Source organism: Larimichthys crocea, unplaced genomic scaffold (assembly GCF_000972845.2).
Source record: "Larimichthys crocea isolate SSNF unplaced genomic scaffold, L_crocea_2.0 scaffold83, whole genome shotgun sequence".
In the NCBI taxonomy this organism is placed as follows: Eukaryota; Metazoa; Chordata; class Actinopteri; family Sciaenidae; genus Larimichthys; species Larimichthys crocea.
Window position 1 is genome coordinate 956,431 of NW_020860930.1, and position 23,162 is coordinate 979,592.

A 23,162-nucleotide genomic window follows, 5' to 3' on the forward strand; every position below is an offset into this window, starting at 1 on the left:
AAACTTCACAGTTTGTTCTTGTCAATAAAGACTTTTACAAGTTACACCTGAACTCAGCAGCTGCTGGCAGCACTCACACATGCACATTCTGGTTATTATTAGTATATTTGTAGTAGTAGTAACATAAACAGACAGTTTTCGTCAGTACATATCTTCCTGGGACCAAAGAATGGTTATATGTTGTCTCTGACTGCACCAAAGATCAGAAATTCAAAGTCTGTCCTGGTGCCACGTTCCCTCCACAGTTCAAACACTCCCAGCAGCTCATGTCAGCTGGAGCCTTTGGCACCAGGATGCCAGCAGCAGCTTCCCTCCACTGCCAGTGCAGCAGCAGTTTCCTCCCTTATTTAACACTGGTCCCCCTCCCCAACTCCAACACTTTCCAGCCCAGCAGGCATCACTAACTCCACCCTATCTACAGTCAATCCTCCCATTCACCTTCCTAACACATTCATCTCCTGTCCTTCTCCAGGTCCGGCTGTCGACACAAACAACCTTAGATGTCAAAAAGGACACATTTACCTGAAAGGGAGGAAACCAAACTTCCTCCTGTTGAGATTGTTACCGGCTTTGTGAGCAGAGAGAGTAAAAGACGATGGTAAAACAGAAAAAGCAATGAGTCAACACTCTGGAATGAAACATACCTGTTTAACAACGAGGCAACAACATTCAGCAGAGGCGGTCTGACAAAGCTCCGCCCCTCACCTGACTCACCTGAGACAAACCAGGAAACAGTTTGTTTTTTCCTTGTTCCTTGTTTTGTAAACAAGGAAGTCCAACAATGTTGAATAAAGGCTGAGTGTTACTGTACCACGTAGAGTTTGTAGGTACAGTGCCAATGTGACATGTAGAGGCTGGGGTGGAGGGTGACAAACTGATGGACCACAGCCTCCTGCCAGAGGGGAGTGTCTCAAAGAGTTTGTGTTCGGGGTCGGAGGGATCAGCCACAATCTTTCCTGCACGCCTCAGAGTCCTGGAGGCGTGCAGGTTCTGGAAAGACGGCAGATTGTAGCCAATCACCTTCTCTGCAGACCGAATGACACAGTGTAGTCTGCCCTTGTCCTTGGCGGTGGCAGATGGTGGAGGATGTAGATGTCGAGTCATACTAACTTCATATACTGAAGTTCTGTACATGTTTAAAATGAAGCCTGAGTCACTAATATTCAAACATCCCAGTAATATTAGAGTAAACAGAGTCTCCTGCTCAGTGACTCAAACAAACAGTTTATTTTCTAACATAGTTTGAAGATGAACAGGAGATGCTTTCAGGGTTTGGTGAGTCTTCTGCAGCATCTCAGGACCGGATACATGGCATCAAATGCTTCATACACCTCAGCTTCCTTTTTAGCTCCTGAAATTTAAGGATTTAAAATTAGAACAAAACCTCAAGGCCCCAGTAGACTGTGTGCAGAATGCAGGTTGTTCTTCATGTGTAGTGTTAAACAGTGATACCTGTATGTCTTTCTTTTTAGACATCTCATTTCTGTAAAAACTTATTTCCTTCTTCTTTCTTTGCATTAAAAAAATGCAAGCGAGGGAAACGTGGATGTAATTACATAAAGGACACCTCTAACCTCAGTGACCACACAGACTATATGAGGACCTAAGAACTCTACAACCTCCTCAAAGACCTTTATAACTCCCAAGTGATCTTTATAACCTTTAGAAGAATGTTAAAGGACCCCTAGAATCTATAGTGTTCCTAATGGAACACCCATAAAGATCCTTGGTTTCTACAAATACTACCAAGATCCTTTCATGGTAGAACTACTAGAGTATCCTTGAATACCCGCATTAGAACCATCTAAACAGACATACCTAAAAGACCTTAAGAACATCCTCAGTGACAGCAGAACCCCTACAACCTCCTCAGCGCTCACTCAAGCCTCCTTAAGAAACACTGGATCTACAGAGACCTCCAGATTATCCTCAGTGACCATTAGAACTACAGCGAGGATCCCTAAAATGACCTCAGCGGTCACAATAACTACCTACACGACCTCTTTGTTCTGCTGTACATACGATCATTGATGTGAAACAAGTGTTGCTCTGGATCAGGGCTTAGCCACCCTGCTCTGTGCTATTTCATCTCATGATCAGTAAACTGGCATGTGTGGTCACAAACACAGTTAATTACCAAGCAAAATAATCTTCCCAGATGAAAAGATGGTCGCAGTGATGCCAGGGGTCACTTTGTAGTGGAGGCCAGAAAACAGCTCTGGTTCATAACTGTGGAGAGTGAAAACACACAAATCCTGACTCAGCAACCGAAACTTGACTAATAATCAGAAAAAAACCTTAATTCACAACAGACATAAGACGTCAGCAGGTCATAAACACGTAGCATTAGGAAGTTCATATAGGCAGCTGGAGATTTGGTGTTTGAATTACTCCCTGGGAGATGAGCTCCCCTGCCTAATGGTGCATTCAGACTGATTTAAACACCACGAGAGTGAATCCCTCAGAACCGGCAACAGACCTTAGCTGATCGGTTAGTAGCTTGTTAGCTAACACAGTGCAACATGTCAGTGCAACAGTTTCCCTTTGCATCCAGCCTTTGTGCTAAGCTACACTTAGTTTAGTGTGCTTCAAGGACCAGTGTGTGGAATTTAGTGGCATGTAGCAGTGTAGTTGCTTTCTAGCATGAAGGAGAAACTATAGCGTCTGCAGACGTAACTGTTTAGTTTGTCCGTTCTGTTATTGTAGAAAGATGGTGGTTCAACATGGATGTCACCTCTGTAGATAAAAGTCTCTAATTCTAAGATCGACTCTGATTTGAGTTATGAAGATATTCAGTAAATAGAGCCCTGTGAATGAACTGGACCTTTGAACACTTTAAACAGAGGACTGACTACGTTCAGATGAAAGATTGACTGAAGCCAGCGTCTCCTGACCTGCAGCGCTGATGGCATGACAGTAGCTCCAAACTTATTGGAAAGGTTTTGCAACTGGCCACCATGTTCTGGATCTTAAACTTCAGAAAGCAGACAGGCAAGCCCAGCTTCTGCACTATGCGGGCAAACCTTCTGGCCGCGCGCCGAGAATCCTCCACACTGCACAGATGAGATGGACAGGAGGTTCATACCGTCTTGCAGCACAACAGTTATTGGAGATAAGTCCAGACAGACAGGCAGACAGACAGACCTCTTGGCTCCTGTACACACAACACTTCCAGATTTGTAGATTATGGCTGTGCTTCGCGGCTCACGGATCCTCATGACGAGCGACTTGTAAGCCTGAAACACAACAGGAACCTGACAGGAACAGACTTTCTATGAAGAAATATGGGTGTTATGGTCTAAATGTAGCTTGCACAGGTTTGTAGCGAAGTCGTGTTGTGGGGACCTGCATGTCAAACATCAGATCCAACTCCTGTAAATGTCTGAATGGGCCATCACAGATGATGCGTTGTTAGAAACCCCTCGCCAGCAGAAACATTGTTTTCCTACAGTACAGTGCTCCTGGTGTTGTGTTTTTCTACCAGTTTTTACTCGACTCAAATACTCGTCAATGTCACAACTGATTCAGGAAGTCAGTCAAATAAAGCAAGCAGCAGACTCTATTAAAACCAAAAGTGATGGAAATGACCTAGTTATTAGAGTCCGTGTCCTTTTCTGGGTCTGGTTCTAATGTTTCTGTACCTTTGGTTTGTACTCTACATTCCACACTTTGCAAGCAATTGACTGCAGGTCCAGACAGCAGCCCAGCTTCACTGTAGAGATCACGTTCCTGGATATAAACACACGATGAATGCAGCTTACAACAGAAAACGTGAACAGAACAGTTGAATGACCCCTACTGTATCTGTGGGATGGTTTCTGGCTCCTGTATCACAGGCAACACCGGGGTCGGGATCGGGAGCTCGACCACTGCTATGGAATTCTGGGAGTGGATGTCCGGACCGGTGCTGCTCTCTGGACACATGCTGACAGTTCTGCTCTTGTTCTTTGCTGTTTTGAATCATCATCAGTACCGCTGTTGTTTACCTGTGTCCTCCTCCAGTGTTAGGAGCTCATCGGGCAGTAAGCTGAGGAACAGCTCTTCAGCTGGATCTGCCTTCACTTCCTCCGTCTTTGAAGAGTCCTGCAGTGAGAGACGAGTGTTAAACCATGTTTTTAGCTCGTGACATAGCTGCCAGTAGATCCCCAAAGGACGTGAATGTAGAAACGGAACATGTAGATAGAGACTTTTGTAGTTAGTTTGTTCCAATCTCATCACTAGATGCCAGTATATCCTACAGCATGGTTCTGTTTGATCATAAGTAATTTAATCAGAACAAATACTCGAGTACAGCTGAACATATTTACCACAGTGGGATTACACTCTGACACTGGAGACAACAAAACACAACAAACACTGATTTATACAAGATGTTACTTTCACATAATTTCCCACCAAAGCATCAAAGGTTTCTCACTTATAAATAGAAATGTATTTAATGTTCTTTGAGTTCTCACAAGTTTCAGTTCTGTAGAAATAGTCCAAAGATCTGAGCTCAGTGGACTCTTTAACATCTTTTTGTTCACAGAGAGGAGGCTCTGCAGCCTGTACTCACATTTGCAATGAATTTATCAAAGTACCACTCCAGCACTGACTCGGCCATGACTGCAGAACCATCCAGGACTTGAAGGAGGAACCTGGTTTTGGTCTAAATAAACTAACATTAAACTAAAGTTATCATATATGATTCTATGATGCAAAGTAGACAGTATATTTACTCAAATGTTTACATTCAAACAGGTTAGGTCATGAGAACACTGTTGCTAGGTGACAAAGATGGACTTAACAAAAACAATATAATTCTGGAACAAGAAACCTTGTGATGTGAATTTAATTAAAGTTCTCTAGAGAACACAAAATGTTATCATCACTCAAACCACTCAGAGATGAGCATCCGTCTATTCATTATTCTAATCTGATAGTCTGATATATAGTGAGGCATTCTGCATAATGAGTACTTTTATTTTTGGTAATTCACTTTTGATGCTTAATAATCAATCAGCAGAGAGAATCCGGCTGACTTTCAGAATAAAACACGTGACTCCTGATTATAAAAACAGACAAAAGGAAACAAATTAATTATTATTATAACTTAAGATAGACACTTACTCCTCACGAACACATAAACCAAGAATCCAGGTAACAAAGTTTGGATGGAAAACATTTCTGAAAGGAGTTGAAGTGTGTTTAAGCTGCGTCTTCCAGTCCAGCAGGGGGCAGCTTCACTGGTCAGATTGTATCTTAAAGCTGACTCATTGTCTCAGTGACAGTTTCCTCATCAGTGTAGTCTCAGTCTGTAGTTTGAAGCGTGATGTTCAGTCTGTACATTTTGGTCTTGTTTTGAGGAAAATAAGCCATAAACAAGGGGATGATTTGGGGCGGGGCTACCTTGTGATTGACGGGTCAGTGAGTCCAGGCTCAGATCAAACATGTCACAGTGGGAAGTCATTCCCATATATGGTAATCATACAGCACATCCTGTTGAAGTTGTTGATGAGTTGAGTCACATGACGCCGGGCAGACTGTTTGTCCAGTGTTGATAATTACAGCAGATAGCAGCAGAAACTACTTCCTTCCTGTCTGCACGTATCTCTGTCATTCATCGTGAACATGGACGAGTGTGAGCGGCAAAACACGCCGACGACAAGTCTGAAGACTGACCCACTCATTTATTAACTCATTCATTTATTAACTCACTCATTTATTAACTCACTCATTTATTAAGTCACTCATTTATTAACTCATTCATTTATTAACTCACTCATTTATTAACTCACTGATTTATTAACTCACTCATTTATTAACTCACTCATTTATTAACTCACTCATTTATTAACTCACTCATTTATTAACTCACTCATTTATTAACTCACTCATTTATTAACTCACTCATTTATTAACTCACTCATTTATTAACTCACTCATTTATTAACTCACTCATTTATTAACTCACTCATTTATTAACTCACTCATTTATTAACTCACTCATTTATTAACTCACTCATTTATTAACTCACTCATTTATTAACTCACTCATTTATTAACTCACTCATTTATTAACTCACTCATTTATTAACTCACTCATTTATTAACTCACTCATTTATTAACTCACTCATTTATTAACTCACTCATTTATTAACTCACTCATTTATTAACTCACTCATTTATTAACTCACTCATTTATTAACTCACTCATTTATTAACTCACTCATTTATTAACTCACTCATTTATTAACTCACTCATTTATTAACTCACTCATTTATTAACTCACTCATTTATTAACTCACTCATTTATTAACTCACTCATTTATTAACTCACTCATTTATTAACTCACTCATTTATTAACTCACTCATTTATTAACTCACTCATTTATTAACTCACTCATTTATTAACTCACTCATTTATTAACTCACTCATTTATTAACTCACTCATTTATTAACTCACTCATTTATTAACTCACTCATTTATTAACTCACTCATTTATTAACTCACTCATTTATTAACTCACTCATTTATTAACTCACTCATTTATTAACTCACTCATTTATTAACTCACTCATTTATTAACTCACTCATTTATTAACTCACTCATTTATTAACTCACTCATTTATTAACTCACTCATTTATTAACTCACTCATTTATTAACTCACTCATTTATTAACTCACTCATTTATTAACTCACTCATTTATTAACTCACTCATTTATTAACTCACTCATTTATTAACTCACTCATTTATTAACTCACTCATTTATTAACTCACTCATTTATTAACTCACTCATTTATTAACTCACTCATTTATTAACTCACTCATTTATTAACTCACTCATTTATTAACTCACTCATTTATTAACTCACTCATTTATTAACTCACTCATTTATTAACTCACTCATTTATTAACTCATTCATTTATTAACTCACTCATTTATTAACTCATTCATTTATTAACTCACTGATTTATTAACTCATTCATTTATTAACTCACTCATTTATTAACTCATTCATTTATTAACTCACTGATTTATTAACTCATTCATTTATTAACTCATTCATTTATTAACTCACTGATTTATCAACTCACTCATTTATTAACTCACTCATTTATTAACTCACTCATTTATTAACTCATTCATTTATTAAGTCACTCATTTATTAAGTCACTCATTTATTAACTCACTCATTTATTAACTCACTCATTTATCAACTCATTCATTTATTAACCCACTCATTTATTAACTCATTCATTTATTAACTCACTGATTTATTAACTCATTCATTTATTAACTCACTGATTTATTAACTCACTGATTTATCAACTCACTCATTTATCAACTCACTCATTTATTAACTCACTCATTTATTAACTCATTCATTTATTAAGTCACTCATTTATTAAGTCACTCATTTATTAACTCACTCATTTATTAACTCGCTCATCTATCAACTCATTCATTCGTCTGTGGAAACTTTAACCTAATTTAAGGATCCTTTCCTTCTGTCCATCCTTTTCCTTCATATATTTCCTTCAGTCATCTCCTTTCATTCACTTTCCATGTTTACTTCTTTCCTTCATTCCTTCCTTATTTTGTTTCCTGTTCCCTTCCTTTCCTTTTTGTCTCCTTCTGTCCTACTTTCCTTCCCTTATTTTCTTTTGTCATCTTTCTGTTCTCTCCATCCACCTTCCAGTTTTCCTTCATTCTTTTCCCTGTATGTCTTTCCTTGGTTCACTTTCTTTTTTATTCTCATTTTTATCTTCCCTTCCTTTTTCTCCCCTCTTCCTACTTGTTCAATTATTTTCCCATTCCTTCCATCTTTCCTTGCCTCCTCTTTCGTCCACTTTCCATTGTTCCTTCCTCATTTCGCCTCCTCTTTCCTTCCTTTCTCTGCCTCCTCTCCTTTATATTCTCTCCTTTCCTTCATGTCTCTTTCCTTCTGTTCTCCCTCCTTCTTTCGTCCACTTTCCATTTATCCTTCCTTCCTTTTTTGCTTCCTACTCTTGACTTTACTTCCCTCCTTCCTCCTTGAAGTGAAGAGTACTCTTTAAAACTTCAGATACTCGGATACTTTTGTTGCCTGGAGGATCCTCGGTTAATTGGCTGTGCTGGGTGAGTGTGAGTCACGGCAGTATTGAGGCTCGGCCCTCCCAGATGTGGGCCTGGCTGGGCGTCAGTCTGTGCGGGGAGTTCACCGCAGTGAAATGTGAGCCCGCTCGGCTCGGCTCGGCTCGGCCTGGCTGTATTTTGGGATGTTTTACACGGGGCAGGACAAAGACACGTTACCAGGCGGGAGCCCGGCCTGAGCAGATGTTCCTGCTGTGGGAGGAGGACAAGGAGAAGAACAAGGAGAAGGAGAAGGAGGACGAGAAGGAGCAGCAGGAGCAGGAGCAGCAGGAGAAGGAGGAGAAGGAGAAGGAGGAGAAGGACTTTATTTGTGCTGAAGAAGAAGAACTCAAAGACGGTAACGGACCGTGAGGCTCGTGTTGTGTTTAAAGTCTGTCGGACAGCTGACTGACACACACACACACACACACACACACACACACACACACACACACACACACACACACACACACACCACGTGTGGCCACACGTCAGCGCCACCTGGTGAACTAATTAGTTCTAATTAGTTCAAAAACTAGATAAACACTCGTAAATTAACACACGGTCACCATGGCAACGCCGCTTATAGCGCTAGTTACCGAGCGAATGCTGGCGGTGTTTCGGTTTAGAGAGCGACCGTGTTAACTGGTGTCACAGCAGACTTCACACTAAAGAGGCATTCACTCGTAACCACGACAACCACCACGGGAAGCGTTCGGCTGGTGGTCATTAGTTAACACGGTCGCTAGTTAAACCGTAACACCAACCAGACTAGAGGGGTCCTCTTCCACGCGTCCGCCATGTTGAACCGCCATGTTCCAGCAGAGGGTGATGCAAGGGGACGGCAAACTACCAATCATAGCCTAACAAACTACTAATCATAGGCTAACAAACTACCAATCATAGGCTAACAAACTACTAATCATAGGCTAACAAACTACCAATCATAGGCTAACAAACTACCAATCACTGGCTAACCTAACAAACTACCAATCACTGGCTAACCTAACAAACTACCAATCACTGGCTAACAAACTACCAATCATAGGCTAACAAACTACCAATCACTGGCTAACAAACTACCAATCATAGGCTAACAAACTACCAATCATAGTTTAACAACCTACTAATCACTGGCTAACAAACTACCAATCACTGGCTAACCTAACAAACTACCAATCACTGGCTAACAAACTACCAATCATAGGCTAACAAACTACCAATCACTGGCTAACAAACTACCAATCATAGGCTAACAAACTACCAATCATAGTTTAACAACCTACTAATCACTGGCTAACAAACTACCAATCACTGGCTAACCTAACAAACTACCAATCACTGGCTAACAAACTACCAATCATAGGCTAACAAACTACCAATCACTGGCTAACAAACTACCAATCATAGGCTAACAAACTACCAATCATAGTTTAACAACCTACTAATCACTGGCTAACAAACTACCAATCACTGGCTAACCTAACAAACTACCAATCACTGGCTAACAAACTACCAATCATAGGCTAACAAACTACCAATCACTGGCTAACAAACTACCAATCATAGGCTAACAAACTACCAATCATAGTTTAACAACCTACTAATCACTGGCTAACAAACTACCAATCACTGGCTAACCTAACAAACTACCAATCACTGGCTAACAAACTACCAATCATAGGCTAACAAACTACCAATCACTGGCTAACAAACTACCAATCATAGGCTAACAAACTACCAATCATAGTCTAACAACCTACCAATCACTGGCTAACAAACTACCAATCAGTATGCTGTCTACTAACCACAAAGCTAATGTTAGCAGCTAGCTGCTAATTAAATAGCAAGCTAATCATTGGCTAATCAATGAACTAATGTAATTGACGAGCTAATATTGCAGCCAAATACCCGCTAGCTAGCAAGCTAATCATTGGTCAGCAACTGCCAGTCAATAAGCTAATGCTAATGCTAATGCTAATGCTAGGAGCGTGCCAAGAATTAACCACCTAACAAGCTAAAGTTGCTTGCTAGTTAGTCCTGTGATAAGTTTTGACTAGCTGCTAATCAACTAGTTAACACACAAGCTAATGTTAACAAGCTAACTTAGCTAGGTACTAACTAGCTAAAGGCTAATTTCATCAGCTAACTATCAACCAAGAAGCTAAAGGTAGCATCTGGCTAACTACCGGAGTTGTTACCAGCAAACTGTCGCTGGTTAAACTGACGTCACCCTAAGACACTGATGTTGACCTGCTCCCTCACAGATATGGCTGAAGATGTCTGTGGATTCTGATAACTCCTGTGTTTTGCTGTCATCGCGAGACTCGAGGACTTCCTGCATCTTCCAGACCGCCGACGAGAAAGATGACATCCCAGGAGTGGGAGAGGAGAGGTAATGTCAGACGTTACTATCCGGATCATTTTACTTTGTTTGAACGATTGATTATGTGTCCGTAAACATCCCGTCACTCTGTCCGTCTCTGTGCTGCAGTGTTCTGGAGATGCTGAGCTACTCCAAGTTCTCCGACCTGGAGACATGGCTGTGCATGCCGTCCTCGCTGCTGCTGCCCAGGGCTCTGGACTCCACCCGGACCTCCTCCTTCTCCTCCAACTCCTCTTCCTCACATGCATCCAACCACTCCTCCCCGCCCATCTCCTCCTCGTCCTCCTCGTCCTCCCCGGCCTTCAACTCTCGTCGCTCCACCTGCAGCGAGCCGGGAGAGGGCGACACTCCATCCAGGTAACGCCTCCAGTCTTTTTATGGCGTTTAAGTCGTGGTCAGGTCGTTGTTCCTCAGTGGTCGTAGCTTGTGAAGTATTTGTCTGGCACCATGGTGATGGCAGTAATGGAGGGAGCCTGACAGGAAACACGGCTAAAATAAGGAAGATGGGACTCCTCATGGAGCATCCCCAGGTGAGCTTCAGGACAGGAAGTCCAGCGAGGACTCGGAGGTGTTAAGTTCATAAAGTTCTGATGACACCAAGAAATGAAATCAGTGCGAGCATGAACAGGTCGGATTGGAGAAGATGACCTCCTCAGAACTCCTGCGTCGCCCATGTTCATGATGTTTTACTGTTTCACCATCAGCTCCAACCTCCCCGAACACTTCAGCCTGTAGATCTTCACTTCATTCAGAAAATCCAACTTAATCGAAGCCAAACTTTGGATCAGCCTCCTCCTCCCTGACACCTCAGGTCTTCTCTTTATGTCACACCTGTACCTTCATGTGAGCAGTCAGTCACATCATTGAGCTCTCACATCAGCCTGAATCAGGACACGGACGCTGTAACAGGTCTGTACTTCATTAGTCTCTCGAACGTGACATCTCTGAGGCTCGATGACGACAGTGTTCAGGCCGCCTGCAGGCTCCTGGTGCTGTTCTGCTGAATGCTGAACACATATTGGATGTCCTGCAACATTAGTCTCCCCCTCCATGTCCAGCTGAGGGTCTCCTTTCATTTGACACAAAGGCCTTTGGACTGATAAACTCTGATAACTGAAGCACTTGACTGCTGATTCCTTCCACACACACTCACACACACACAGTCAGTGAGGTAAGGTAACACCCCTATTGAGCGTCGAACACTTGAGAGGAGCTTTTCCTTCAGCTGTGGACCTCCACTTCACTGCTCGGATCAAACATTTCAAACACTCAGCCGTCATGTTAACGTGCCGAATGTGAGGAATCACGCCGCGTGCGTCCTGATGTGAAGGTTTAAGCGTGTCCATCATAGATGTTGAGTTGGACTGAGCTGTTGGACTTTGTGTTGCGGAGGAAAAACAAGGGAAGCCATCGAGTTAGAGGATCATGGCGGAGTCGCAGCTACGTCGTCTCAGAGGCCAGGTATGAGGGTAACACTGCTTTAAAAAACACTGATTAAAACTTGTTAACAAGAAGAGCCCTGTGAAGAAAATCGTCCAATCAGAGTCTGACAGGGACTAAAACACCCTATTGGTTGGTTCATGTAGCGTGGATCCGTTAGTCAATCTTGCTTTGTGAAGTTGGAAGCCTGTGAAGGTTCTCAGTCATCCAGGTCGCCGTTCTTCAAGAAGGGGTAAGTCTGGAGGCAACTGGGCTGGTTGCTTGTTTGTGAACGGACCTACATACAAGTAGCCACAGACTGAACCTTTTTGAAGACATGAAATACCGTGATCTCTACGATAGTCGACACCTTAAGTCACCATCTCCATATGAAGTCGTCAGATTGGTGTCTAAACTGAAAGTCTCTGCTGATGTTCAAAGAGCTTTTGACCCTTTCACATGGTCTTCATCAGCAGATGGAGGGAACAGATGCACCAAAAGCTTCCTCTGATCAGGCGTAACATCATGACCTCTGATAGATGATGGTGACGAGTCGCGACATCACATGGAGGGCCAGGTGTGTGTGCATCGCTTACCTGGCACCAGGATGCATTATGGGAAGAAGGAGGCAGTGTGATGCTTTGGTTGATGTTCTGCTGGGAAACCTCGACCTCTACCCAAACATTGTCACAGACCATCTCCACCATTTGATGAAACAGTGTTCCCTGATTTCAAGGACTGACTCCAATCCATGGAGGTCCACCTCCAAACTTCCTGGACTTCAAGGATCTGCTGCTAACATCTCAGATACCACAGCACACCTTCAGAGGTCTGAGGTCCATACTGATGGTTTTCTCGATCAGCTGTGTTGGGATGTGAAGGTCGAGCTGAAGTCGATGAATGGGATGTAGGTTTAAACCTCACCAAAGCTGTTGGCATGGTCACCAAACTGGTTACCTGGTTACCGTGCCAACAGAAGGCTGAGGTGGAAGTGGTCACTGACCGTTCTGATCTTCTATCCCTGCAGGTCATCGGAGAGAGAATGCACCTTCCTCACCCCCGCGTTGGTGAAGGAGATGCCGTTTCTGGCCACGTCCCTCCTCCCCATCCTCTCCTCCACGCCAGCCGCCACAGTGCTGAGCCCGGCGACGTCAGCCGGAGACTCCGCCTCCCAGAGCAGGGTCAGCATCAGGAAACGACGGCGGCTCGCGGCCAGTCCCGGAGGACTCCACTGGAACTCTGCAGGTACGACGAGTCTCCAGCACTGTGACATGCTCACCTGAAAACACACACCTGAAAACACACACCTGAAAACACACACCTGAAAACACACACACGAGACGGCGACGCTGAATCAACTCCTCAGAGTAACACACTGACTGAAAAATATCAGTAATTCAAATAAATTCACAGAAAGTATCTGTCAATAGAGAAAAGGACAGACTCAGGGTCAGTGTGGACAGACAGACTCAGGGTCAGCGTGGACAGACAGACTCAGGGTCAGTGTGGACAGACAGACTCAGGGTCAGTGTGGACTTCAGTGTGGACAGACAGACTCAGGGTCAGCGTGGACGTGCTGCCATGTGTCTGTTTATGATCCACACATGACTGCTGCTGTTGTTTACACTGCAGAGACTCTGCTTCCTGTCCTTTAGCTCCACCCTTGTGGAGAATGATAATGAGCTTCCTGTTGAACAGATTACAGTCCGTCTCCTCGTCTTCACTGTGCTCTTCATCTCTGAACAGATTACAGTCCGTCTCCTCGTCTTCACTCCGCACTTCATCTCTGAACAGATTACAGTCCGTCTCCTCGTCTTCACTGCGCTCTTCATCTCTGAACAGATTACAGTCTGTCCCTCGTCTTCACTGTGCTCTTCATCTCTGAACAGATTACAGTCCGTCTCCTCGTCTTCACTGTGCTCTTCATCTTTGAACAGATTACAGTCCGTCTCCTCGTCTTCACTGCGCTCTTCATCTTTAGTGTTCAGTTTAACATTTTAAAACAAACCTTCACCTTCACCTCCACCTGGAGCCTCAGTCATCATCAGGGAGGTTGTGTTGTCGTCTCTCTTCCTCTGGCTCTCTGAGTTCAGATCCTCTGTTTCAGTATTACAAACACAACCATGTCTTCGTCTTTTCTCCCACCAGGAGGCGCTAGAACTGTTTCTCCATGAGCAGAGCTCAAAGTCCTACAACTACCAGAACACACCGGGCCACTCTGATCTCCTCCTCCTCTGATCTCCTCCTCTGATCTCCTCCTCCTCCTCCTCCTCTGATCTCCTCCTCCTCTGATCTCCTCCTCCTCCTCCTCAGGCTCATGTTTCAGTGTCGTTGTTCAGTTTATCTCCAGCAGAGGGCTCCGTGACTCCAGCTCAGTCTGAACCTTCAGCTCTACAAACACTGATCACAGTCCACATCCACAGTCCGGTCTGTCCTCGTAACAGTCCGTCCTCGTCACAGTCTGTCCTTGTCACAGTCTGTCTTCGTCAAGTCTGTCCTCGTCACAGTCTGTCTTCGTCACAGTCCGGTCTGTCCTCATCACAGTCTGTCCTCGTCACAGTCCGGTCTGTCCTCGTCACAGTCTGTCCTCGTCACAGTCTGTCTTCGTCACAGTCCGGTCTGTCCTCATCACAGTCTGTCCTCGTCCACAGTCCGGTCTGTCCTTGTTCATCGATAAACAACTTTTTGGACATTTTTGTGGTTTCAAAATGAAGAATTCAGTTTCTTGTCAGAGACGTTCAGGAAGCTTCCACAGGTTCATCTCTGAGAGTCCTCATGTAGTTTTAATGCAGCAGCTGGTCTGCATGACACCTGATAACACACACACACACACACACACACACACACACACACACACACTCACTGAATGAATGGAAACATGAAACCAGCAGAACAAGACGGAGGTTCAAACACTCAAATTTGACTTTTAGATCAACGTTGGCCTGCTGATGACAGACAGGCAGACAGACAGACAGACAGACAGACAGACAGACATCAATTCATCGATACTGATACCTGATGATGATTTACTTGTACCTGTACAACGTGTGTGTGTGTGTGTGTGTGTGTGTGTGTGTGTGTGTGTGGTGTACAGTAACAGCAGGTCGTCTCTGGTTTCTCTCGTCCAGGTTCGGTGCAGCGTGACTTCTGGTCACCTGATCTGTCTCCAGTGTCGAGGGGGACGACAGCAGGAGGTGGAGGTGGAGGTGGAGGTGGAGGTGGAGGTGGAGGTGGAGGTGCGAGGAGCCTCCCCCTGGCTGAAGGAGGCGGGGCAGCGCGGGGAAGCGACCGGGCGGCCTTGAGGAAGACGGTTTCGGTTGACGACCGCTTGCTGCAGCCGGCGGGCGGAGAACAACCACACCTGAGACTGCTGAGTCGGCTGGAGAGAGGCCGGAAGAAGCTCCGCAACATCCAGGTGAGTCTGCCTCATTTATATTTCTGTTATTTAGTGGATGTTTCATATTGAGGAGCACAGATCAGAATGTAAGTTTCCTGATCGTGTCTTCAAACGTTTGGATAACGTCAGCTGAACGGAACAACAACAACGTTGTAATCCAAACATCATGATGATAATAACGAGGGCGACGGCGTGCAGAGACTTACACAATATTAATTCATCTTTAAATTTCTGTCCCTGCGTCTGTTTCACATTAAAAGTCTTCAGTTCAGGGCTTTTATTGTGACGATCTGCACGGCCTGAGGCCGTCACAGTCAGTGCTGCCTGTACCTGAGTTTAAACATCTTCATCTTCTTCATCATTGTTGTCTTTGTATCTTAAACATGAAATGACAGAAATCCTCTTTAACTGTCTGACGTGATTCTCGTGTCAGAGTCTGAGTCTGAATCTGCAAAGGAACGTTTCAGTTCAACCACGTCCAGACGAGCAGCAGCTCCTCCGAGCTCCGAGTCCTTCATTGTTGAAGTTCGGCTCGTTCCGCCCACGTCAGTGTTTGATTAGAGACTTTGTTTGTTGGTGATTTGAATAGTGCTTAATGAATGACTGTTGTGTAACAGTGTTTTCTATTGTCTGCTTCCTGTCGACCCTCTGCGGTTGAACTCTGGGCGGCAGGCCGTGTTGGATTGTTTTTGTCCGTGTGTTCGTCGTACGCCTCCTGAGTGTTTGGACCGCCGGGCTCATTGAACCTCTCCAGTTACACACTCATGTTGCAGTGAGTCAGAGGCTGACACAGCCAGGCTGCAGATGGACGAGCACGACGAGCTTTTACCAAATTCACAACGTCCGACTGTGAAGACGACGTCAGACCCCTCATCATGTTCTCAAAATATCCAAACTGTTGCACCTCGTTATCTCGAGTTCACTGGTCTCGTTATCTCGGGTCAATTTGTTCTTATCTCACTAAAAACCAGCTTGTTTTTTTTCAAGATAATTGGAACAATATCTTGTTTTTTTCCTCCAGAAAACCAGATAAGTTCCTCGTTCAGCGTCCTATCAGCAGGACGACGTCACTCCATGAGGACCATGTTGTTATTTTGTGATCTCAAGAGAAGACCTTCTATAATTATCACATGACAAGAAAACAGCTTCATTATCTCACAGGTGAAAGGGAAAACCAGGAAACATTTTCCTCATAAATTATCATCCAGATCCACCAACATCAGTGAAATAGTTGGTGCTGTGGTTGACACAGTTGGTGGATGTAAGCAGCTCCAGCCGGACTGTTGGTGGTTGCTACACTCAGGTGTGTTTCCTGTTTCTGAGGCTGAGCGATCGTGTGACGTTGGTGGATGGTGAATCAGTGATGTGGGCTGCTATTTAAAACACTGAGTGGGATTTGAGAGGAAGTGTTTTATTTTGGTGGATGTTTGAAGGTCAGATCTGTCTCATCGTCGTCAGTGACAGCTGATTATCTGTGTCCTCTTCACACATACAGCACTTCTTAAAGTAAACTCCACGTCTCCTGATGACTGTCTGATATTTATGTCTAACAAAACACAGCTGGAGGTTGAACTTGGACGCGAGGCCTTCTTCACTCTGTTCCTGAACATTTCATTTATTTCTGTGCAGTAAACTGAAGGAAAGTTTCTCTGTAAAGTTTCTTTGATAGTTTCAGATGTAAAGTGAAATAAATGTGTCAGGATCAGGACTCAGACGAAGTCTCTTGTCACAGCTTCCTGACTTTATTTGCAGTTTTATTGTTGAAGGATTCTGTGTGTGTGTGTGTGTGTGTGTGTGTGTGTGTGTGTGTGTGATGATGACTCTCTTCCCGCCGCCTGCAGACTCTGATTGATTTATCTCTCTCTGTCCTTTCTTTAACTCGTTTTCTCGGCGCGCTCTCTGCCCCAGTGAATCATAGACCGGGCGGCGTGAGATCTGTGAGGATGCATCACGACCACAAACTCTATAATCTGCATTCATTTCCCACGATTCCTCCTGCTGCAGCTCTTTATCCACAAAGTCCACTGTAAGACACAGACCACAGACAGTCTGCGGGGACGTCACGGAGACTACGTCCAGGTCTTAGACAGTCTGCGGGGACGTCACAGAGACTACGTCCAGGTTTTAGACTGTCTGCAGGGACGTCTCAGAGACTACGTCCAGGTTTTAGACAGTCTGCGGGGACGTCACAGAGACTACGTCCAGGTTTTAGACAGTCTGCGGGGACGTCACGGAGACTACGTCCAGGTTTTAGACAGTCTGCGGGGACGTCTCAGAGACTACGTCCAGGTTTTAGACAGTCTGCGGGGATGTTTCAGAGACTACGTCCAGGTTTTAGACAGTCTGTGGGGACGTCACAGAGACTACGTCCAGGTTTTAGACAGTCTGCGGGGACGTCATGGAGACTACGACCAGGTTTTAGACTGTCTAAAACCTGGACGTAGTCTCTGTGACGTCCCCGCATTGTCTCTGTGACTGGATTGGACAGACAGTCTTGGCAGTACACTGTCCATGAGGACTTTCACAGGACAGTGTCTGTCTCTGTCTCAGTCAATAATAGATTTCCAGGCGACACAGGCAGCCGAGTGTCAGCGCAGAGACACAGACATGCCGCTGTCTCGGTCCTCTGAGTGTTTACTGGACGTCGTAAACCTTTTAGTTGTGTAAAGTTTGTGTGCGGGCGGAGAGGACGCAGCAGGTGGTGTACAGGCTGAGTGAAGCTGCATGCATTATGCAGGACGGTGTCACGGTGTCATCACAGAGATCATTTCAAAGCTTCAGGTGGAGCTCTGTGAAACTTTCCTGCACAAGAATGAATGTTGACATGTTACATTAAAATATGGAAAGAAAAAACAAAGTCCTGAGGCCGACCTGCAAACATCTGAACGTCTCTCAGCAGTTTGACATGAACGCTGTTTGTTTGTGACACGTTCAGGTACAGTGATGCACTTCACCTGCCGGGTTAATAAACTGCTGTGTGTGTGTGTGTGTGTGTGTGTGTGTGTGTGTGTGTGTTACATGTCGGTGGACCAGCAGGGGGCGTGCTCGTCCTCTCGTCCCCTCGTCCTCTCGTCCTCTCGTCCTCTCGGTCTCTGGCAGTCAGCGTCAGTAAATAAATATCTTTTTTCTCTGAGCTGAGCTCGAAGCTTTTAAATGTGGAGTGGAAAGTTTAGAAGAGCTGTGACAATTTAATCATCCAGCTGCTGTCTCACCTGCTCCACCTTCTCCATCAGGACACAACACACTCTGTTTTATTGCCTGAGGAGGTGCGGGCAGTAAATCCACTTGATGCAGAGAGATACTGAGAGACATGATTCATCATAAAGAGTTGAAGTCGATGACTGTGTGTGTGTGTGTGTGTGTGTGTGTGTGTGTGTCAACAGGTACATTTCCATAGAATCAGACGCTCGGCTCGGCGCTGCAGATAAAACTCTGACTGTTTATTGTTTCTTCTTATATTGGATCTTTTCTATGAACTCATCACACAGTTTATCCTCTGACTGTTGGTTCTAGTGTTAGAGGTCTGAAGAGTTAAACGAGCGTTCGGTTCTATCTCGGCACACTTCATCAGAGCTGACGGTGGAAGTAGCTAAGCTATGAACGCTTCTCCTTTCTGACGACGCTGGTCGGGCAGACGAAGTTATGAGCTGAAGCTCAAACAAACATTGTAAATATCCTGGACTTGAGCTGGGCGGTGTATCAGGATCCGTTGTGCAGTAAACAGTCTGAAGTCTGAAGTCTTCGTAGCAGAGATGCCAGCGTTTCCTCTCTTCTTATTAACGGAGGCTCTGCAGGCCGCTCGACTTGTCAATGACCAAAACCACGAGTCCACACTGTCCATCCAACCGTCCAGCTGTGGTTTGAGCAGTAACATCACTGGGACAGAATTCAAGACATTTATTGAAGGATAGACTCCTTCTGCAGCTCAGAGAAGATGCTGGAGGTGGAACCATCAGGAGACATTCATGCTTTTCTTTGAGTCGTCATTTTTAATTAAAATCTTCTTCATGTGAACTTGATTGATGCGAGTGTTATATATTCTGACTGAGGAGAAGTGATGAGGTGATCCGAGGTGAAAACATCGGCCTGTATGTTCCATACATAGAGTCCAGTACAGGAGGGATTTGTGTGTGTCCTGTTTACTCGTACATTTTTCTCAGGCCCGTCTTTGTACACAAACACTCACAAACACTCACACAGTGGTGTATTAAGCAGCGTCGTCCCGCGGGGCTAATCATATCAGGGCACCAGTCAGGCAAGTCTTTCTGAACATCCATTAAGCTGCTTCGCTGCACCAAGTCCTCCATGAATCACCCCACCGTGAAATATTAGCTCCATAAATTCAGCCTGCCATCTTATTAAGCCTAATCCCTTAAAAAAACATGCCGCGGTGCCCCCACCTCCACCACCACCTCCACCACCTCCACCACCTCCACCACCTCCACCTCAGGAGTGTGTGTGTCCACATGATATGTGAGGACTGCATAAACAAATGTGAAGGGCTGCAGCCGCACGCTCGACATCCCGACTCGAGTTCAGACCTGAAACTGGCGAAATATTTTCATCTGATGGACAATAAAAAACAAGATGACTTTTCAAACTGATGTTTAGTTTACGGCGATATAAAAACATTGTGTAGAGCTGCTGTCTGCAGGTTCCCAGTAAACTGATATAAGAGAAGCTTCGTATTTATTATTCTGTTTCACACGAACAACTAGCTCATGAATTTTACTATGCAAATGATTTTCTCTCGATTGTAACTTTATTTGTGATTTATAGATGCAGAAAAAGAACAAACAACTTCTTAATAAGAATAAATCAAAGACTGTCACTGAAATAAATCCCTGATTGTTCTTGATGTGTTAATAATTGGCTGTGAAATCAGAGAGTGAACTGACTCATCTCGTTGTTGTTGTCAGGAATATTTCAGGGTTGATGACGTCCGTCCAACATTTTCTTCATTATAAAAAACTGTTGATTCATTTTCTGTTCAGCGACCCACCAGTTATCAACTCATGATGTTTCTTCTTCAGTGTGAAACTGAATCAAACTTCGAATGTTTGGATGAGTCACGTCAAACTGATTTCAAAGGCGATGCAGAGAACGAGAGGAGAGAGTAAAAGAATAAAGACGTTTTCATTCGTGGAGCTCGTTTGGCCATGATCTGATCCCAGAGCAGCTGCTGCCAACAGATGCTCCACAACGCGGCGTTTTATTGATCAGAGGAGACATCACATGACGATTTGTTTCCCAGAAGTCATTTGTTTTTATTTGCCCCTGATCGGTGTTTAACCTCCGGTCTCAATCGAGGGTAAACTAGGTGTTTTAAAGGGTAACCATAGCAACCGGCTGCGTTAGACGTTACCGACTGGCTGAGGTTCAACTTTGACTGATTAGCTGCAGTGATTTTCCAGGTTGTATAAAGTGATACAAACCCTTCAGCGTACATCTGCGTGTTCAGTCTCAGACAACATGTTTGAATCTGAGTCAGAAAGAAGCAGTCTGACCAGACCTCTGTAGTCCAGTGGCATTGTGGGTGATGTAGGCGACAAAGGAAAATGAATGAATGACTGAATGAATAAAACGAGAACTAGTCGGTTTATGGCTGGAGGTCAGAGTCTCCTGACCTGACTGATCTTTGGATTTGAACGTTGTTCATGTGTTCATGGTATTTGCATCAAGTGTAAGACAAAGCCTCGAGTCGCTACTCGTAAATAATGTTATCAGGATGTGTTAATATATAATAAAGCACGGCCACCGTCTGTCCTACAAAACCTACTACTAAACCCTTCGGCTTTAGGTCTGGCGCCACCTTCAGGACTTGCCCCACCAGCGGTAAAGAACAGCCGAGTTGTCTGTTTCTTCTCTGGCGTGTAATGAACGTCACAGCCTCATGTGGACGCTCTCGAGGACTCAGCGTCCTGTACCGCGAGCGTTAGCTGTGCCCACGCCAGTCAGCTTGTCACTCACTCGAGTGGGCGAGCCTGCCAGCCAGCGCTCGGAGGTGCCAGAGCCGGCGGTCGCTGCCAGGATGGAAGGCTCAGCCTCCCCCGTCTGCAGGCTCCTCGCCCGGCCATGAATGCTGGCATTGCTGGACTAATTAACCCGAGGAGAGGCCAACAAGCCCGCTACAGTTCAGCCTCCGACAAATATCAAAATAAAGCCTTGTTCAAATTAGCAAGGTGAAGTGAGAAGTAGTGAGGCAGGAGGGGAGGAGGGAGGGAGGAGGAGGAGGAGGAGGAGGAGGAGGAGGACTCAGCTGTCTGCGGCCTGAGAGAGGTTATATTAGTTCACATTAGTGGTACAGTGGTGAACGTTGCCAGGTGCGTGTGTGTCCTGATGGACAGTGAAGTGAACTGCTGCCAACTGTAGCTGCTGTTAGCTCATGTTGACATAATGGCAGAGGAGAAGAGAGCGAAGAGGACGGTGGTGGACGTTTGTTGGTGACTCGTCTGTGTTTTCAGTTGATCGTCCAGCTCTGACAGTCCAGGCTGGTGAACTGGGAGCCGGTGTGTGTTCTTACATAAGGTCTGGTTCTGCTAACAGTCGTCTCTCTGTGGACACTCCACGAGGGCCCGGGACGTCCCAGAGGAACTCCAGCTACTACTGAAATGAAGTCATCGCACACACACTGGCAGTTTGCCGCTGTGGCCTCTGACTGGGACCTTTATGACTCAGGAGTTTTAGGCTACAAAGAGGAAACCTTTTGTGCTTTCACCTGCGCTCTAAGGTTAACCCTAGTTGCTGGTTCATGATCATTCAATCATAGTGTGTTGACCTTATAATAAAAATGGCGTTGAATGAAGCTTCAAAACGAGTCTTCGTCCCATCACGGGTGGTTGAAGTTCAGTGTGTGTTGTTTCCTTTGTAGTCGAACCTTTTTCATTCTGTCGATGTTCCTGCTGCATCTCTGCCTGAAGATTAACATTTAATATTTCATTAAGAGTTCACGCTCACAGTCTTAGACCTCACACTAAAGGTTACTGTCCTCTCCAGCCAATCAGCCGGCAGCATTAGTTGAAGCCTGTTGTCCGGCGACCCGTCATCTGTCCGGCAGAGAGGAAGTCCTCTGACATTAAAGAGTGTCCTTCCTCTCGGGGCAGCTGAAGACGAACTCGCCGGACGTGTTGACATTCACAGAAAGATCAGCAGAGAGAAAGAGGAAGTGAGGCGGCGGCAGGATGAAGGTTTGATTCAGCGTCAGGTCAGCGGAGACGAGAGGCATCATATTCAGAAACATCAGAAATTCTTTGAAGACTCGTCTCTCGTCTTTCTTGTTTTATCTGAGGTTTAAAGTTTCTTTCTTCGTTGGCTCAGTGTAGATCCAACAGTTCTTCTTCAAGTCGATGTCTTTGGCCAACATTAAATCATATGAAACTAGAAGACCTGAGACATCCGTCAGTACCAACGTGTCATGAAGGCGTCTCCAAAGTTCAGGGTGGAAGAGGTTAAACTGATTCATGATGATGAATATTTCCACTGCGTCCACGCAGCAGGAGAAAACCAGTCATCATCTCTGTTGTGATGGACCTGTGGGGGGCGCTCGGTCCAGGTGCAGCGCGATGATCGTCATCCAGTCAATAAGCAATCACCACCTCACATTATCCAATCAAAGCCTTTTATTTAACACAAGTGATGGAACTGCACATCAGGAAACAAATCGGTCTTTCAGTCTGAATGTGTCGGAGGTGTCGAGGTGTCAAAGACAGAAGCTCCATGAAGGAGTCAAACCCTTCGAGGGACATTGAATGGAAGGAAAAGTGAAAGAGTGAAGGCGACGTGTTGAACTTCAGCAGAGGCAGATGGACTGACGGAGATGAACGAGGCTGTGACTAACACAGACGGAAATAAAG

At 44.6% G+C, this 23,162-nt stretch overlaps 2 protein-coding genes across 4 annotated transcripts in view; one reads left to right on the forward strand and one right to left on the reverse strand.

The window, feature by feature from the left end:
- Nucleotides 1-1,204: 1,204 nt before the first annotated feature.
- LOC104928301 (TATA-box-binding protein) lies at nt 1,205-4,739 on the reverse strand. Of its 2 annotated transcripts, none has more exons than XM_010742560.3 (8): nt 4,556-4,739; nt 3,987-4,083; nt 3,800-3,914; nt 3,642-3,729; nt 3,145-3,236; nt 2,895-3,053; nt 2,138-2,229; nt 1,205-1,351 (listed from the first exon to the last, which is right to left on the reverse strand). In XM_010742560.3, the coding sequence occupies exons 1-8, from the start codon at nt 4,601-4,603 to the stop codon at nt 1,266-1,268; spliced, it is 777 nt and encodes a 258-aa protein (XP_010740862.1). In that variant the 5' UTR covers nt 4,604-4,739; the 3' UTR covers nt 1,205-1,265. The 2 variants fall into 2 exon arrangements, with proteins under 2 accessions (XP_010740862.1, XP_027132943.1); XM_027277142.1 differs by having other exon boundaries at nt 3,145-3,254.
- Nucleotides 4,740-7,956: 3,217 nt separating this feature from the next.
- The window catches only part of ankfn1a (ankyrin repeat and fibronectin type III domain containing 1a), a 47,199-nt gene continuing 31,993 nt past the window's right edge, over nt 7,957-23,162 (forward strand). For both annotated transcript variants that reach the window (XM_027277152.1, XM_027277153.1), the window contains exons 1-5: nt 7,957-8,465; nt 10,375-10,502; nt 10,602-10,850; nt 12,940-13,157; nt 15,041-15,327. In XM_027277152.1, the coding sequence (XP_027132953.1) occupies nt 10,387-10,502; nt 10,602-10,850; nt 12,940-13,157; nt 15,041-15,327 (870 nt within the window). In that variant the 5' untranslated portion in view covers nt 7,957-8,465; nt 10,375-10,386. The remainder of the gene's footprint in view (nt 8,466-10,374; nt 10,503-10,601; nt 10,851-12,939; nt 13,158-15,040; nt 15,328-23,162) is intronic.